Raw genomic sequence first — 20,127 nt, 5'->3', positions numbered from 1 at the left:
TTTTTTTGCTAGTTTAAATTACATTTTTACAGACACACACGCACACATGCACGCACACGCACACACACACTCACACACGCACACACACACACTCAGGCAGAAAAAAAAAAACTTATTCTCATATTTTGTATATATGTATATATATATATATAATATTTATCGTTAATATTACCATTTCTTATAAGCATTGCTTAGCCACACAAAAAAATTGGGGGAAAAAAATTGTTTAAAAAAAATTGTTTTAAGCATATCTTAAAAAGAATATAAACTGCGCACTACGAAGCTAATTTTAGTCTCTCTTGGAACAATTAAAAAAAAAAAAAAAAAAAAAAACTGGAATAAATAAAATCACTTAGCTAGATTTAAGCTCGGAGCCCAGAACTGGAATAATGTATGAAAGTATAAGCTAATAGTAAAAGCCAGTGGGAAAAAGTCAAAGAAAACCCTTTTAAATGATGATAGATTATATTTAGATTAAGGATAAGAGCGAAAAAGAAAACAAAGAGCAGAAAAAAAAACAAACACGAAATGAGCAAAAACATTTAGGAACTCATAATTCAAATGACAAGGAAATTATAGTTAAAGACAACCCAACCCTGGGTCAAATAGCTCCCAGCTGACTTTTCGGGCTAGGTTGAAGCGAGCCCAAGCACGTGACCCAGACCCAGTCCAGACCCAGATGCAGACCCCGGCCCAGTTCAGATCTAGATGCAAATCCAACTGTATTTGACCAGCTGGACTGCCTCACGTGTTGTTGAAGAGCAGGGATTCGATGCTGAACGGATTGCTGCGCCGCATGCTGATGGGCGAGGTCTGGTGGACAAGATTGGCCGCTGCGGCGACCGCTGCCGCCGCCGAGCTGTGATGCTGTGTGCTCTGCAGGTTGAGTTGATGGAATGCCTTGGCCGGAAAGAGCAGCGTTTTGGGCGATGCCGATTCCTGTGCTGACAACGAGTCCCGTTCTTCCGCATCGCCAGCATCCGACTGCTCCGCATGCATATAGCCAACCCCAGCAGCAGCACCACCTGCACCACCTGGACCACCTGCCCCATTGCTGCTGTTGTGCAGCGTCGGTGGGGCTGCTGAGCTGGGGCTGCCCAGGCTGCCGCCGCCGCCAATATAGCTGCCGGCACGTGAACTGTCCCCGTCGGCGTCCAGGACGCCGCCGCAATGGGACAGACCGTGATGGCCGGCGCCCATGCGGGGTGGACTGACCGCATCGCTGTCCAGCTCGTCGTCGCTGTCGGTGCCGCCGACCACATCGATCTGTATGCCATCGTCCTCCAGATCGGAGTCCGAGAACGTGCCATTCGCCTTGTGCTGTGATATGTATTCGGCCTTGAGCGCCTCCAGGTCAACGGTGATGCCCTTCGCCTGCAGCTTGCGCGCCTGCCTATCGATTGCCTTGGCCAGCTTCTTGCGCCGTCGCGCACTGCAAATATCGGAAGGAAAGACAAAACAATATGTAAGCATTCGCATCCAAGCCAATTTCCAGAAGTTTCTAGAGAGCTGGGCAAAGATTATCAACCACCTTTCCTGTTTTCGACCTTCTTTCAGTCTGATCTCCTATGCTTAATGCCTCTTCCTTTAAAGCTATATGATATAGTTGTCCCAATTCGATCCGATTCTGCCCCTTTTTTTAGGAAACAAGTCTGCTTAGAATATCTGAAATTATCTGACATTATCTGATTATCTTAATTATCTAAACTGGACTGAAAATATTTGAAGCTTTTATCGGGTTTAGTTCTTTTTAGCCCAATGACAAGATTTCTGGCGGCTACATTTGGAGGGAAAACTATAAAATTTTAATCTGGCTTAGCTAGTTTTTTGGCAGCTCGTTCACAAACTTTGTAGCTAAATTTCGCATAAAAACAGTTAAAATTATTAAGTGTCTAAGCTATTTCTATGGCAGCTCAAGTTTTCTAGCTAAATTTGGAGGGAAGCATTACACATTTTGAACTGCTTTAGCTATTTTTCTTTGGCAAGCCTGTTTATTGCCATTTTGTGCACAGAAAACTAATTCAGCTACTTTTAGCTATTCTTAATATTGGCTTTAGCTAATATTGGTTTTTTGGCTAGGCTTAAGTAGGGGATTTGAGAATTTGCCAGACTGAAAGCCCATTTAAGAAAAGAAGTCTATAAAAACTTACCGCTCCTTAGCCTTCAGCTCGTTGGGAGGAATCGGTTCGCCGCTGCAGGTCTGCGGCTGTGCATTGTGTGCGGGTCGTCCGGGACCCTTTTTGGTGTGTTCGCGCTTACGCACCTTGGCACGTCGATTCTGGAACCATACCTATCTGGAACAAAGCGTATAATCTCAGCAAAGATGCCCAACACAGGCCAACAAATGGGAGAGCTGGCGAGCCAGAGGGGCAGACGACACATCGCTCGAGCGATTGAAACTGAACTCACCGCAACTCGCGACTCCTTGAGGTCCAGACGCATGGCCAGTGCCTCGCGCATGAATATGTCCGGATAATGGCTGGCGGAGAAGGCGCGCTCCAGTTCCTCCAGCTGCCACGAGTTGAAGTTTGTGCGCGAGCGTCGACGCTTCGCGGCGCTGCTGTCGTCATCGCCGTCGCCGGGAAAGCCTGCAACATGTGGAATGGATTTTTATTTTTTTGTGGCTATTATTATTGAAACTAATTGCGGTTGTTCAAACTAAAACTGAGGCCAAAAATGCCCAGACGGACACAGTGCAGAGGGAAGGATTCCGGACTGGCTCGCTCTGAATTTTGTTATTTATTTTGTGGCCGTTTTGTGAACCCTTTTCGCTTGAAACTAATGCCAAACGCTTTGTTATCCCACTAAACGGCACCCTAATCAAGTGTTGGTAAATTATTTAAATTAACTTAAAAGACATTATACAGCACACACACACACACACACACAAAATACAGATGCAAATACAATTAGAGAAAATACACATAAAATGCATAAATATTCATAATCATATATTTCAATTACATGCGCCCAGCGGTCCCTGATAGAATGTATCCATGCCCACACCGAGAGCACACATATGCCCCAACCCCCCGTTAGCCCTCTCCTGCCCTGCCCCACCACCCCCTTATGGCCTCGTTTAACACATTTACCACATCCTGGCTGGCAGTTCCCATTTGCAATACAAAACAATTTAATTACGCTTCTATTTGGACCTTTCCTTTGCCTCGCATAGTTTTCTATATGCCCAAACAGGGGGCGTGGCACACACACACGCACACACACACACACACACACACACACAGCTTAGGGTCCGAACTGCATGCAAGAGCTTGGCAATTTATCAAATTAACTGCGATCGGGCTAAGAGAATCGCACAAATGCCGACAAAAGCCAAAAAGGTGTTGCGTTTCGAGACGCTTTCAGGCTGGCCCCAAAAATAAAAATAAAATAAAAATAACTAAATAAAACAGCACGGGTCAGTTGCATAGAGCTGTTCGGCTCAAGTTTGTACTTGGCACAGAATGTACACATATTCGAAAATCAAGTTTTGCAGCTACTTTTACAAACTGTACGCAAAAATAATTTGTTGCATGTGAACATTTTTCGAAAATTCAGAAAATATTTTCTTTATCTTTTATTTTTTCTATTTGCTTCTTTTAACAATTTTTACAACTTGCACTCAAAAATAATTTGCTACATTTGAACATTTTTTTCGAAGAAATAGAAAATATTTTTCTATATTTCTTTATTTTTTTCTAATTACTGTCTTTTGAATTAGCTGTATTTGAATAATTTCTGAAATTTTAGAATATATTTTCCTCATTTTTTATGTTAATTTTATGACTTAAGGTAATTTGTTTGTATATTGATTCCATTTGATTCGATTTGAAATATTGTTCAGTTTTTAAGTAAGGGTTGAATTTATGAATGGGACAAATTCCTTGATTCTTTTTCCGATTCGAATGCCCTCTTGAGCGGGCATATTTACAATTTTTAAGATTTTTTTTTTCTGGTTAAACTGGGTTCCATTTTTCTTTTAAAGTGGTTCAGAGGCTCAAAGGTTGGCTTACATTGATATTAAATTGAAGTTGTCCTTTTTTGAGGATAAAGTGCTATATAAAACGATTTGAATTATTTAAATAAGTTGATTGTTTTGAATGTCACGAATGTGCTTGTTTGAGCGAACTTTTATTGTAGTGTGCACCTCTGCCCACCAAACCATATGAATGCATTCGCATTTATTCACTTTGAGCGCATTCGATATAAGCTTAAATAGCGCATATAGAATGAACACAAATTTATTGAAATTATTCGCTACATAACTTTAAATTATTCATGCACAAAATGAATACACACTCGCGCCGAATGTTGCCACTTTGTAAACACAAACACACACAAACACACACACACACACATACACACACACACACACACACACACACACGCAGGCACATATCCTTAGAGCAAGCGAGCGCCTAATGGGCGCACGCTCCCTTAAGAACTAACACCGCTTGTTGCAACTGGGGCACGCCCCTAATGAATGGTTTCGTTCATTTCGCTGTTAAGTGTATCTAATTATGCGCAAGGCGCTGTAACGTTTTGCCGCAACGCTTGGCCAAAGCGACAAAAAACTCGTTTGTTTTAAACGACGCGACGCGACGGTCAGTGCGAGTGTGTGTGCGAGTGCGTGTGTGTGTGTGTGTGTGTGTGTTAATAACTCAATAACAACACCAAATACACAACAATAATAGAGACATTAAAAGCAAAGCGACAAACGGCAAACGCCAAACAAAACGTTTGCACTGCCAAAGGGCGCAGCGTTGCCACATTTCAATGATTGTGTGTGCGTGTGTGTGAGTGTGTGTGTGTGTGTGAGTGCGTTTTGTGAGGCAGTCTGGCATGCACACAAAGTGCATTCAAATGACTTAATAATAACACTCGCTCTCATGTGTGTGTGTGTGTGCGCACATAATTCATGTTATGCCATTGCTGTCGAGCGGAACGTGTGTGTGTGTGTGTGTGTGTGTGTGTGGTGTGGGGTGTACGGGCGGTATTTTGTGATTTGTGCTGCAAAAGGATAATTGAAATTTATTATGATTATTGCGCCCACCGTGCGCCAAGTGCCATGTGCAATGTGCAAAAATAGCCTGGCACCATCTTTCAGGCGTGTGCATTGCTATTGCTCTGCAATTTGGCAACGCCGCAAAACGAACGAACGAACGAACGGCCCTAACCTCAAACTGCAGGCAGCATGGCAATTTGCAAAGGCATACAAAATCACAGCGAAAACGAGCCGCATGCATGCCACAGACACATTCCGTGGCATATTAAGTTCGTTTACAGCGCGCGTCAGCCGAGCAATATAACAGTTACACACCCCCCCCAAAAAAAAACATAGCACCCGCCCCCGACACCGACCACGCCCCCGTCCACGCCACGAACAGGACGCGCGGGCCACTTAAGTCATAAAAATTAAGGCAACAACTACAAGCAATGTGCGGGGGTCGTGTCAGAAAGAAGTTGAGAAAATTTCGATGTCAAAAGGGTGTGTCGCCCGTTTCAGGTTGATTGGGGGGCTATTTTTTCTAGAAGCTAATACCTAATTGCAGGCAAAGGCAAATGTTTAATGCTGGCTGCATGCTAATCAAAAGCACCTCAATTGAATTGAATAAAAACAAAATAAGACGGGCACACGCTTGCACACACTCGAGCAATGCGAATGCCCAGGGCTAACATGCGATTCGAGTTGCAGAGAATGATTTGATTTAATCTGAGCTTGCCATTCATTCAATTCATGCATGTCATTCATACGCGTTTCCTCCCTCTCTCTCTCTCTCTCCCTGCCATTTGCTTCTCTTGCTTTTCCCATTCTGCTTTGTGCTGCGTTCGTAAACGTTCTGCTTAATATCGCACTCGTAAATGTTTGTGCATATTCCTAATGAAAGGGGCTTTATTCCTTTAAAACATATGCGCACTCGCGAGCTTTTGTTTAATCAATTATGCTTTGTATCATATCCGTAAACGTTTTTGCTTTCCTTTCTACTGTGCGCCTCTTGAGCTTTGAGCATTAATCAAGTAACAAATGCCCCTAGGAGCCCATTTATTTATCGAGTTCCACAATCGTTCTCTCTCTCTCTCTCTCTTTCTACATATATATCTCCCTCTCACTATCAATCTCTCTTTAATTAAGTTAAGTTATTCTTGTACTCAAGTTTAACTTATTTAATTTTCTCTCTTCTCTCTCTCTCTCTCTCCTCTCTCTTTCTCTCGTAAACGTGTGTACCTAGCTGTTGTCTTGTCTTGTACTCTAGTTTCACAGTTTTAATTTTCTCTTTTTCACTCTCTCTCTCTCTCTTTATAATTAAGTTACCTTTTATATCGCTTCCGTAAAGGTCTGTTGACTGATTAATTCTTCTTTATGTCGCATCCGTAAACTTGTCCGTTATTTTGAGCCTAGTCACTGTTAACTGATTAGAGAACTTTCTTATGTAATTATTATACTTAGCATAGCATAACTTGATTTCCGTCCGTTTTGGACCCCATTGACTCCATTGACCCAAAAACCTCATTACGAGACGGAAATACTTTTCAAATTGAAATCAAATCTATTTGCCAGCAGCGATTCATCATCTGTCAGACGTCGTTCATGAGGCGGAAGTGCTTCTGCCTCTGCTTCTGCCTCTGCCTCTGCTGCTGCCTCTGCTGCTGTCAACTCCTTTAGCTCATTTCAAATTCATTACGAATAACAGCAAAAGCACAGTTGCCGAAGAAGAAGCAGCAGCAGCAGCAACAGCAGCAGCCGCAGCAGAAGACGAAACAAAATGGCGGCGCCAAGCCGAAAAATCGCATGATAAATGATTTCGATCGTTTTATGACAGTTTCTTCATTTCCGGCATGAAATGAGCAAAAGCAGCCAAAAAGAAAAGCGGAGCATGGCCATGTACACTTCGTTGTTGATGTACCCCCACAACACACACACCCCCCCCCCCCCCTCCCTTTTACATGACGTTGCCGCACGTTGCAAGCGTTTTTCATTTCTTGCAGCTCGCGCCGCAAAATGATTAATGAGCATTGGCAACGACACAGCTGAAGCGTGCCCCGCTCTAACCCCTTGCCTTGAACGCCAGCCACTCTTGAACCGATCCCAACACCCACCACACCATGCCACGCCCCACCCACAGCTGTTGCCTGCGCCCACGTTGGCGAGGAGGGGGCGAGGGGGCCGGACGGTGCTGGCGCTGGCGCTGGCGCTGGGGAGACTCGGGACTATCTGCCATCGCGCGTTGGCTAATCAAATTGAATCAAATCAAATTAATAATTACATTTTAAAATGGCGACGCAGGAAGTGGGCGCTGTCTGGGCATGCCACGCCCGCCAACCCACACCCCACCCCCATCGCCCCTCTCTCTAGCCATCGTTACCGCGCTGCTTGGCAATTAATTAAACGTACCCCGCAGTCGCTGGCAAAGTGCAGTTAATAGCCAGCAGAAGAAAAAACAAAAATGAGAAGAAGAAAAAACACAAGAAAAAGCTGCTCACTTGGAGAACGCGCCTTGCGAGCCACGCCCACGTGCTAAAGCCCCCCCCGCAGATCGCGTCGCATACCGGCACATTGGATATATGCATTATGGCCATAATTACACCAACTAGCCATCATTTGTTAATGCTAATTGGCCAATGAGCCGCCGCCGCTGCCGCCGCCGCCGCCGACTCCGGCTCCGGCTGGCTTGGCTCTGGGCCCGGCCTCATTGGTCCCGCTGAGCGAGTCGGCAATCAAAGCGCATGAATGAGCTCATCAATTTGGGCCAAGTGATTGTTGCTCTGCTCCACAACCGTAGCCAATGCAGAAGACAGGAGACAGGAGACAGAGCGAGACGGGGTGAGAAAATCTCTCCTGAACTGGACCTGGAGAGGCTTGCCCACGAGCAAGGGAACTCAGTGATTATTAAATGTGGCATCATTTAATCAAAGCCAGCAAAAGATCTCCTCTATCGTCAGCTGCTTCTTCTCTCAGGCCCACGCTATAGTAACTTCGGTGCCTAATGTCCGATCATTTGCAAATTTTCATTGCATTCGTGTGGCATTCGATTGAGCGAACAATTTCAATATGCTTCATCTGTGCTACCAAATCAAAAGTTGCTTGTCAAATTTTGTGAAACTCTAGCTCGATATCTGCGGTTTGATATCGATTTCATGAAAAGTTATCGATGACTTGAAGGAAATTTGTTTTGTGCCTTCGCTCTATATTATATAAGTTCCAGAGATTGACGTGAATAGACGAATAGACCGAGAGATTTATGAACCGACACAGTTTTTCTTCATGGCTAGATCGATGTTAATACTGATCAAGAATACATATAGCTTATGGGATCGAAAAAGTCGTCTTATGTCTGTTACAAATGTTGACACAAAACTAATGCACCCTTTTTTTTTTTTAATATTTTCAATAAGTTTATGATGTAACAACATACTTAGAAAATAATATCGGGAAATAGAAAAATGCTTAATTTAATAACATAAATCAATATCGAATACTGATAATTCAAAATATTCGCTTGCGGAAAACAAAATTGATTAGATTGTCTGAAAACTAAAAGCCCAATACTCATGGGCTTGTTATCTTAAATAATGTGCTGTAATCTATATCGATATCTGGAACAGGATAATTATTTTTGGATAGCTGAATTCGTTTCGATTGGTTTAAAGGAGCAAGCTATGGGAAATGGCAAAGCCATAAATATTGATATATGCTATAAATAAATAGACAAGGGTATAGTTGACACTTGGTTAAGCTAGTTATCGATGCCTATCGATATTTTATATTTATCAAAAACATGATTATTGAGTATCGATTGGCATAATTTGTCTGCAGATAACTAAATGGCAGCGTATAAAGCCTGAATGATATGCTCTCACATAAAATCATCTAGCTATGAATGTTTTAGATTTAGTTAAGGATGATTGTTTATTAAATTTTGATAACTTTAAAGAGAAACTAAATGTAATAAATCGTATGAACTTAAAAAGTCAAGCAAAACACATCGATTTATCGAATGTACGGCAATATGAAGATTTAAGGAATGCCCCAAAGACAAGGCTCTAGCAAAATATATCTATAAATTTAATGAAATGCAATATCAAGATTTTCAAGTCTCTAAAGATCGATCGAATGAATGGCAATATGAAGATTTGAGGAATGTCTAGTCTCTATGAATCAGGCAAAATATATCGATAAATCGAAGGAGAGGAAATATGAAAATTTAAGCAATGGCCTGTTCTCTAAAGGCAAAGCAAAATATATAAATATATATATATTAATGAAAATATGAAGATTTAAGAAATGCCTGGTCTCCAAGGATCAAGCAAAATATATCGATAAATCGAATGAATGGCAATATCAAGATGAGGCCAAATATGTATATAGGGATATATAAACTCTTAAACAATGTCAAAGATCAATCAAACGTCAACTTGATAAATGTTGGTAAATAAATATATATGTATATATAAAATATATATTCATATAATATACATTTTACTAAATTGTAATATTTAAAACTGAGAAATCAATTGCAATACAATTCACATATTATCTAGATCACAATAAGTCTGGCTGGCCTAATTCGATGATTTAAGCAGACTTTAAGCCCTCAGATCTAAGCAGCCAAATAAAAGGCTCGGACCAGACAAAACGTTTCTTTATGTTATCATAACAAAGTATCGCAGCGAATTTGTTGGATTGTCAGAAATGTGAATGGGAAATGCTTGTAGGCACTCCACTAAAAATGTGCCTAATGATGTGCCTGAATTGACACATGACCACCTCATGGCTGACTACTCTTATTGTCATCCATTCAGTTGCGAATCCGAATCCGAATCCGAATTCCAATTCCAATTTCAATTCATTAAACACATTTTTATACGCAGCGACCTTCAGGCATCGGGCCGGGCTTCGATTTCAGCTTAAATAGCAGTTCTCGGGCCGGGCCAAAAGCTACTTTGTATGCGAAAAGAAAGACAAAAAATCAAATAAAAAATAAATAAACGAATAGAAAAAAATTAAATCAATCGGATTTTACATAATAAACGCTCGCTGATTAGCTAAATTAATAAATACATTTGTTAGGTAGCAAAAGTCAAGCGACTGGCAAAACTGACAAGCCAAATACATTTATGGGACGGGCTAATTGAATGAATTACCATATTGCTACGTGCATCAGATAACGAACCGGACGAATCTTAATCAAAACCAACTAACTAACTATGTCTAATCGCAAAAGTCCCACCAAACCAAACCAACCCACTCACCCACCGCACCGCCCGCTCTAGATGAGGACTGGCGTTTGCGAACTGACCTCCATGTTGTGTGCGAGCCGCTGACGCCACTGTCGAATGCAACAACGGTTTTCTGATTAACTTCATGATACCCTGTACCCCTTGAAATGTCGCCAAATAGGTCGTTTTGGCTTTGTGCCCAGCTGTGTAACACGGGGAGGGACGCCTCTCTGATCACCACACGCAAATCGAGTTCCCTTCGCATCAACGACAACTCGTTCTATTTCTACAAAATCGATCAAAATCGATCTTCACTTCAGCTGCTGAAACTCATCTTTCTTGATACCCTGTAACCATTGAAAATTCCTGAAATGGGGCATATTGGTTTAGGGCAGAGAGACGACTCTCGAGTTCCCTTCGCAGCATCACTTTAGCTACTAGATCCCATAAGAGCTAGTTGCAAATATGGGAATTACTTTCTTGTTGCCCTGTAACTATCATAAATTCCTAAAATGGCCCCATATTGGTTTTGGGCACAGGTCTTTCGTTCCTTTCGAATACTCGATAGCTCGTTCTCTTTCAAGAAAATTACTTCTTATCGATTTTCACTTCAGCTGTTGTAGCTCATCAGATCTGGTTAAAAATTTCGATATTAATTTCTCTCAACACTCCTGACTTTTTAATTTTTGGGTATTTTGATGTGCCCCGGATCCGAGTATTCACAGCAAACATTGAGTACTGCAAGCCTTAAATGAATCCACTTCAATTAGACTTTGAATAGTAAATGATTATCTTGGATATCGAAAATATAATATATATTCGATTTGACATAACTTCGATATCGTGAGTTTCCATTGAGAGCGAATATTAACATTTTGAATACATTGAAACGTATAGTCATCGGGATACAAAAAATTCATGGGATATATAGTGCATATATGATATATAGGATACATAGGATATATATGATATATATGATATATATGACATATATTATATTTTAGATAAACATTATATTTTGAAAGTTTGCTCAAATACAAATTTAGGAAGAAGCTGCGTTGAAAAAGTAGACAATAGTTTTTTGTAGAAGTACGAGTTAGGGTCAATATTTTGTAGGACTTTCTCGATCTTTCGATAAATATAAAGGCACGTATAAATGATATATTATCAAACATATAGAACATATAATCCATTCTTTCTATCGAAAATGATTTGGATATATTTATATATAACTGATAAAGAGGCATGTACATATATATCTATTCTCCTATTATAGGACGAATTTAATTTTTTTGTAAAGCAAGCACAAAGAGATTTTAACTTTCTGACTCTTTCGACCAGAATTGCATATTTTTGAATTATCGATAAATAATTCTGGGCAGAAAATAATCGATTTTCAATTGGAATAACAGGATATTGTCATTCATACAATATATGTATGTACATATATATGATAAAGCATTTAGAACTGGATCTTATGTGCATGAGAGTAGCAAAAAGCTGATGAATCATCTGGAAGATCGGATGTTAACTCTGAGACCCTCTGATAACCCGACTATATCAGCTCAATTGCAAATACTTCGACAGGATTTATGCAGTAAATCCTCGCTAGAAACCCAACGAAAGACCTATGTATATGTTTTGTATTTCGATTCAAGCCGAACCGGGGCCTATTCTATGCACTTACCGCCGTCCTCGTTGGAGCCCTCGCTGGGCGGACCCGCCGGCGGCAGGCTCTGCCGGTTGCCAATCATTAGGCGATGCTGTATGGTGGCCACGGTGCTGGCGAGCGGCCACAGCTGTCGTCTGGGCGGCGCTGACATTGCGCAGCGCCGCGGCGCTCAGCCCGGTGAGATTGGCGAACGCATTGCTGGCATTGACCGCGGCCATTTGGGTAGCCGCCGCTGCTGCAGCGGCTGTGGTGGGATGTCCGCCGGCCGTTGCCTCGAAGCGTGGACGGCCCAAAAACGAACCGTTCGGGCCAAAGACGCCGGGCATGTTGAATTGCAGAAAGGGGCCCCAGGGTGGGACGCGCACGCCGCCGGGCGCCAGCTGTGCGGCGGCAGCATAAAGCTGCAAAGCGGCCGTCGGATGCAGTCCCTCCGACGGCATGGCGACGGAGGCGCTGATGCTGCCGCTGCTGCTGCTGCTGCTGCTGTTGCTGCTGCCAGCGGCTGATGCTGCTGCCGCTGCTGCTGCTGCTGCTGCTGCAGCTGGATTATGTGGAGCGGAGGCGCCGCTCAAGCGTTGCTGCAGCTGCGGCGGCGTGGCGGCCAAATGGCTGTGCAGGCTATGACCGTGACTCGAGCTGTGACTCGAGCTGTGACTCGAGCTGTGACTCGAGCTGTGACTTGTTCGTTGGCGCTTAAAATCCGTTGGGTCGCAGCTGTTGTTGTCCTCCTGCTTGAAGATGAAGTTGTTATTGTTGCTGCTGCTGTTGTTGTTGTTGTTGTTGTTGTTGTTGTTGTTGTTATTGTTATTGAGCTTTCTGCTCTGCGTTGTTGTTCGTGTTGTTGGCTGTTGTTGTTGCTCTAGTACCATTATGGCCCACGGCTTAAAGTTGTTCAACACACGGAGACGCACAGGCACACGCACTTAACACTGGACACACGTGTATGCACTTGTCCCATCTGGGCGCCGTTTACCGTTAGTTGCAGTTTAACGTGCCCCCAAAAAAAAAGAATAAACATTTATATATACACACACATATATACATATATATAGAGAGATATATTTAATTTGATGGAACACACAGAGTTGCGTTTGCCGTCGGCCGGCGTGCAAAAATGCGAAAATGCAAAAATGCAAAAACAAAACACACAGCACACTGAGCGCGACTCTCAAATTTATAGTTTCAGCCGTGTGTGTGCGAATATTTGGACAGACAGGGAGAGTGGGCGAGAGCGAGTGAGAAGGAGCGAGTTGGTGTGTGCGAGTTTATGTGTGTGTGCGACAGCGGCAAACAGCGGCAGACGACGCAAACGCTCGCAATGAAAATTCAATTTGAACTGAGCGCCGCTGACGACGCGCCAAGCGAGGAAACCAAAAGTTTCACGCTCGGCTGCGTCAGCGTCAACGTCTGCGCCAGGCGCGCAGAGCGCGCGTGAGCGAGAGAGCGCGCCGAAACGAGCGAGCCAGACAGCGGGGCACACAACCACCGCACCAACACCAACCAAAACGAGCAGCGGCAGCGCAGTCAAGCGCAAGCAGAGATTGTTGCCATGTTGTTGCGCTCGCCTTTCAGTGTGTAAGCGGGTGTTTGTGTACGTGTACGTGTGTGTGTGTGTGTGTGCGTGTGTGTGTGTGCGAGCGAGCTGGAAATTCATCAAAAAGCAACAACCACTTAATTTTTATATGCGCAGCGTCGCCTGTTTCAATTTTGATCAACTTGCTGCTGCCGCTGCTGTTGCGCTGCTGCTGCTGCTGCTAACGTTGCGGCGTCGTCCCTGGGTAATTCATTTAAAAGAAATGCTGCCTTGCCTGTGTGAGTGAGAGTGTGTGTGTGCGTGTGTGTGTGTGCTTGTGCCTGGCCATTTTCAATATGGAGTCACTGGTCGCCGGCTTGAGTGCGAGCGAGACAAACAGCTATCGCCTGGGCACTTTCATTGGCTGTTTGGCTGCTTTATGAATACTGGGAATTTTTGCAGTGGCTGAGGCGCCATTGCCAAAAACGACTTGAAGAGTTTTCAATTTTCTTTCGCCTGCAAGTGTGCGTGCGTACGTGTGTATGTGTGTGTGTGTGTGCAACTTTTCCAAGGGCGGAGTTATGCAGCATTTTTCAATTTGCGCCACATCAAATTATTATGCTCCACTCTCAGCCAGCGTCGACGCGGCGCATTCAATTCGGCCCCCACCCCCCTCCCCTCGACCTAAGCACACGCCCTTAAGCAGTCCCTCTGCGCTGCGCTACGTTTGCTGCTTCCAATAACCATAAATGGCAATTTCGCAGCGCCAAATAGAAAATGAAAATTCGTTAACAATTAATTAGAAAACGATATTTTCTACGCCCCCCAACAACCGCCCACCCACCCACATCTACATTTACACAAGCAGCCTAAGAAAATCGCGCGCGTTTCTTAACGTTTTAACTATTTGGTTTTTCTTAATATGTATCTATTTGTATATATTTGTTTTATTTTTTTGGCACTCTTTTCAATTAAAATTGGGTGTGCTCTGGACCCTTGGGAGCTGCAGCCTGCACTCGGCCACGGGTGCGAGCGAGCTAGCTATAGCCCGATGCGAGCGGCAGACGCAGCGGCGGCCAATTTGCTTTTAATTTGTTAACATAAACGCCTCGTTCTCCTGCTGCGCCTACGCCTGCGACTTCAAACCGAAGCTACAGCTTCAAGTCGTCTCTGTGAGTGTGTGTGTGTGTGTGTGTGTGGCCTGCGCATGAATCATTCATTTTATTAGCGCTGCTAGCGACGACGCCGACTGCGACTGCAACAGCAGCAGCGCCGCAGCACTTAACCCATTTGCTCTGCAGCATCCCAAAGCCACCCAACAGCAATGTCACCCCCCCCCCCCTCCCGGAACTTCCCACACAATCCTACCAACAGCAAAGCTGGCTAAAAGCTGAGCAATCAATGTCATTGCTGTGGGGGCGTCTATAAAGCATATTTTTTCGTTAGCCCAAAAGCTCGCCAACCACCCCCAAAATTCGCCAGTCGCCAGTTGCCTGGTTGCCTGGTTGCCACACCCCCAACCTGTCCAGCGCTTGGTTGCCCGCTCACCACCACCCAACCCCCCCCCCCCCCTACCCCCTGCACTGTTTGCTGTGCCCGTTGCAGTGTCAACTGTTTTGTTGGCAGGTTACTTAATTGCTCTGCTCTTTGCGCTGCTGCTGTGTCAGTTGCTGCAGCTAGCCCCAACCACTCCCCAAGCTGACCCACTCTCAATGCAGCAGCCGCTACTCTTCTGAGAGCTGCACTTCCACTGCCTCTCTCTCCCCCTCTCACGCACTCACACTTTGTCTCTCATGGAGCCGCTCTGTCAAGCTGTTCCGTGTCACATGTGTCTGCTGGTGTTAATTTTATTAATGACATACAGCGCCAGTGGCCGACACTGACCCCCCACCCCCCACCCCCTTACCCAGATCCGCCTGCCTATACAGCCAAGCCCCCCCCCCCCTCTTCATAAAGTCCCCTCGCTTACCTGTCGGCCGCTCAGCGCGTTGTTAATACAATTTTCATGCGTACGAAAACTTAATTAATTCTGCTACAGTTTGTTGCAAAAAGTTTTTCCCATTTTCCTCCGCGGCCCGCCAGCTTCTCGCCTTTATTATATTCTGCTGTTGTTTTTGCCTCGCACACAAAATGGCAGCCATCAGTTGCAGCGTGTTGAAGGGGCAAGTTTTCACCCTGCGCCCACACAGCTGCAAATCAAATGAATGAATTTTAATTATTTTTTGTGGTTACCCTGTCCCATCTATCCCCCCCCCTCCCCACCCACCGCCTAAAAAGCAAACCAGAAAAAAAGAAGAGAAATAGAAAAATGGGAAGGCGAGAAAACAGAAGAGAAAAGCGAAGTAAAGTTTTTGGTAAAGCGAAAAGTTTTTGGAGCAGGTAGCTGGCAAAGTTTTTCTGACTAGCCGGAAACAGGAACATAAGCCCCCGGGAGACTTGCCTGCCACATGCCGCAAGAGCGGAAATAATATGAAAAACAACCAGAAAATATAAGAAAGAAAAACAACACGAGAGCAAAGCACAAAGACACGAGGCCATGCGGAGCCAACGAGAGGATTTCTATTTCTTAAATGTATTCCTTACATGATATTATATGGAAGGACGTCGAGCTCTTAGTTTATTTTTAAATATTATTATTATTATTGTTATTAGTATTAGTATTAGTCATATGAGTTTTAATATTATTAGTATCATTATTATAAGTTTTTAATCGTATTATCATAATTATTATTATTATTATTATAATTATTATTGATAATATTATTATTATTATTATTATTATTATTATTATTATTATTATTATTATTATTATTAATATTATTATTATTATTTTTATTTTTATTATTATTATTAATATAAATATTAATATTATTATTATTTTTATTATTATTATTAATATTAATATTATTAATATATTAATATTATTATTATAATTAATATATTAATATTATTATTATAATTATTATTGAAAATATTATTATTATTATTATTATTATTATTATTATTATTATTATTATTATTATTATTATTAATATTATTATTATTATTTTTATTTTTATTATTATTATTAATATAAATATTAATATTATTATTATTTTTATTATTATTATTAATATTAATATTATTAATATATTAATATTATTATTATAATTAATATATTAATATTATTATTATAATTATTATTGAAAATATTATTATTATTATTATTATTATTATTATTATTATTATTATTATTATTATTATTATTATTATTATTATTATTATTATTATTATTATTATTATTATTATTATTATTATTATTATTATTATTATTATTTTTATTATTATTATTAATATTAATATTAATATTATTAATATATTAATAGTATTATTATAATTATTATTGATAATATTATTATTATTATTGGTATTATTATTATTGTTATTATTATTATTATTAGTATTAGTATTATTATTATTAATATTAATTTTTATTGTATTACTCATTATAGTTATTAACATTATTATTATTCTTTTTTTTGGTATTATTGTTATTAGTTTTTAATATTTTTATTATTTTTGTCCAATTACCAAAAATAATCACCAATAATAAGAATAAGTAAAGAAAAAGCGATAAAGTAAGGATATCTTCGGCACCCTGAAGATGTAATACACATTAAGACATTTCCCTTTTGCCAAACAAAAACATACTTTTCGATGGATCGGTCCTATATGGCAGCTATATGATATAGTTGTCCGATGTCGATAAGCTTTTGCATATATGTAGATAGCATAATAAAACGTATAAGTGCCAAGTTTGTGTAAGATATCTTGAGACAGCCAAAAAGTTTTTGACCAATCGTGCCTGTGGCAGCTATATGTTATATTCGTCCGACATATGTACAGTCTGCAGCAGAAAGACGAACCTCGGCAAAGTTTCAAGACGACAGCTTAAAAGCTAAGAGACTAGTTCTCATAGAGACAGACGGACGGACGGACGGAGGGAAAGATAGATGAACGGACAGACAAATAGGCAGGCAGACGGACATGACATACTGATCCAGAATATATATAGTTTATGGGGTAAGAGATGTCTTCTTCTGTGAGTTACACAATTCATGACGAAATTACAATACCCTCAAAAAGTATTTAATCAAAATTTTCCTTCTTATCATAATTATGTTATATTTGCTCAGCTTGAATTAGGATTGTTTTTGTGTGTGTTTATTTTGCATAAAATTAATAAGACAAGGATTTATTTGATCGAATATAATAACTTATTATGCACTAATTTTGTATTTACATATGTTTCATTGTGCAAGTTGCCTTAATTTGGGAAACTTTTTATTTGGGATACGTTTCTTCATGCGAATGTTTCTTGTTTATTTGTTAATTGTTATTTGTTTCTTCGTTTCTTTGTGGTTTAAGTTGTGATTGTTATTATTTGCATTCCAATTATTGTTCACTTTTCGGAATATTTCAATAAATTTAAAGTTGCATGCAAATAAATATCAAAACAAAAATAAAGCTAAGAAAAAAAAAGTCCATACTTTGAAATGTGCCTGGAGTTGTAAATTTGCGAACTGCTTAAATCGCTTAGAATATCAAGAGCTGCGGATAATTTAACTTTATTCAACAAACGATTTAACAGCTGCCAGAAAAGTTCAACAAAATAAAGATACGATTTGAAATAAGTAACAGCTAAGAGCAAAAGAAATTCGATATAAAACATAAGCTAAAGCTATAAAATACAAGCTAAAGTTTCAATAAAAAGCAGGAAAGAATAAGATAATAAGAAATAGATGTTAATATATCAAGAAAAGCATAGGAAGTGATCTATATAGTATATATGACTTTTGCAAGATTTCCAAAAGATATTGTGAACTAAAGCTTCGTTTCGCTTCCTTTGCCATTTCTACCCGATTTTTTGTTCAATTAGAGCTCCAATTGAATTCAAATTAAATTCACTTAAATATTAAAAAAAAAAAAAAAATCTTCTCTTAAGCACAAATATCGCATAAAACACAAATATCCAGCGCAAAGCCCCAAAGATATATCGACATAAGACTGCGCTGGTGCAGGCGTTCGGGCAATACTGGGAAATAAATGTCAATTAATACTGGGAAATTTCATGCTCAGGCTGGGACATTTACTGTGGCCAACAACTGACAATTGCTGCGATGCTTTTGCGAGTGTTTCAAGAAATTGCCGTTTGATTGTCACATCAAGTGTTACCAGGGGACGCTCAAGGCAATGATATAGGCATAAGAAGAAGATGAAAAAGAAGAAGATGTTGATGATGATGATAATGATGATGCTGAAGATGATGATGTGGGAATAGAGTACAGGAAATTGCAAACAGTTAAAACCCGCTGATAAGCGCTTACTAACTGTTTATAAAAATGCAAAAGAACTTCTATCTAGAGATAGACTGTAAAGTATGGTTAGATCTTGATGAGAGGAACTTTTGGATGAATGGAGCTAGATGGATTGAATTAAGAGAATATAAGAATATACGATATATATGTATATATAGACAAGGCACGAAAAGCATAGAGTCTCTATGAGCGAGCAATTCTTCGGAGAAATATTCGAATTGAGGAACAATATTAATTGATTATTATAATTTTTAAGGTATTTGCGTCACACCTAACACCTCGTTTTTCACACCTCTCTCTTGTCTATTTTTAATTACATTCCAGCAAAAGAATCCAATGAATTATATATATTTGCCTAGTTCCACTGCCTTTCTCCCCCTATATCTGGGCTTACCTCTGTTTCTCTCTCTCCCTTTTAACGGTTCTTATCTTAAATCGGTTCTAGAGCTTTTTTATGCTGATATCGATCTAAGCAATTTGAAATTTATCGATAACTATCATACGAAAAAGAACCTAAAAAACCAACAGTTCTCGCCGTTTTTCTTCCTTTTTTCCTCTCTCTCTCTCTCTCTCTCTCTCTCTCTGCATCTCCTTCTCCATCTCTCACTCAACTTGTTCCATCTCTGATATATTCGAGGATATATTATTGCTGATATCGATCAACACAATGTGAGTTGCATCGATAACTATATTAAAAAGAAGAACCTAAAATAGACTTTTTTCTATCTTCCGCTTTCTAAATCTCCCTCTCCCTCGCCCTCTTCCTCTTTCTCGATTATAGGGCATATAAATGGTGATATCGATCAAAACAATTAGAATAATATCGATAACTATATTAAGAAGTCCCTTAAAAATTTCCCCTCTCTCTCTCTCTCTCCTTCTCTCACTGCTCTCACACACAGACAGTTTCATGGCTTATTTCGTTCGACTAGCTTCTCGGTTAACATTTATCTATAATATATTTTGATAAGCAAAATAGTTTATAGCTTTTTAACGTGAATAGCGCCCAAATTTGCTCAGCTTGTGGCAGGCTTGAGGCAGACTTGCCACCGATTTGCCATTCAACATCGGAGAATTGCAACAGTTGTGCTTTCAATTAAATCAAACCGCAAATGGCCGTGTTAATTGCTCGTCAATGTGACAGGGAACAGATAGGCCATAGCCATAATGTGGCCGCGGCATATCAAAAGTCAATGCCACGCCCACTTGACACTGAATGCGGCAAGGATCAACAGATGCAGCGCAACATATTCGAGCTGCTGCCGCGCCTGATTATTATAATGTGTGCTCTTTATTTTCATTTTTGGCAATGGAACAGCCGCAAAAACAAAAAAAAACAAAACACATGTGTCGCTAATTTGGTACGG

The 20,127-nt window shown here is 40.7% G+C and overlaps 1 protein-coding gene across 1 annotated transcript; it reads right to left on the bottom strand.

The window, feature by feature from the left end:
• Positions 1 to 328: 328 nt before the first annotated feature.
• LOC135439966 (homeobox protein unc-4-like) lies at positions 329 to 13,201 on the bottom strand. The gene is given in 5 exon segments (XM_064698879.1): positions 329 to 1,432; positions 2,151 to 2,290; positions 2,410 to 2,588; positions 11,906 to 12,006; positions 12,008 to 13,201. Coding segments are annotated over 5 exon segments (1,860 nt in total). The 5' UTR covers positions 12,760 to 13,201; the 3' UTR covers positions 329 to 744.
• Between the last annotated feature and the right edge of the window lie 6,926 nt (positions 13,202 to 20,127).

Source organism: Drosophila montana, unplaced genomic scaffold (genome assembly GCF_035044405.1).
Source record: "Drosophila montana isolate Dmon_TW-CO22-7 unplaced genomic scaffold, ASM3504440v1 contig_786_1, whole genome shotgun sequence".
NCBI classification, from domain to species: Eukaryota; Metazoa; Arthropoda; class Insecta; order Diptera; family Drosophilidae; genus Drosophila; species Drosophila montana.
Note: the sequence above shows the minus strand (reverse complement) of the source record. Positions and strands in the feature narration are given on the sequence as shown.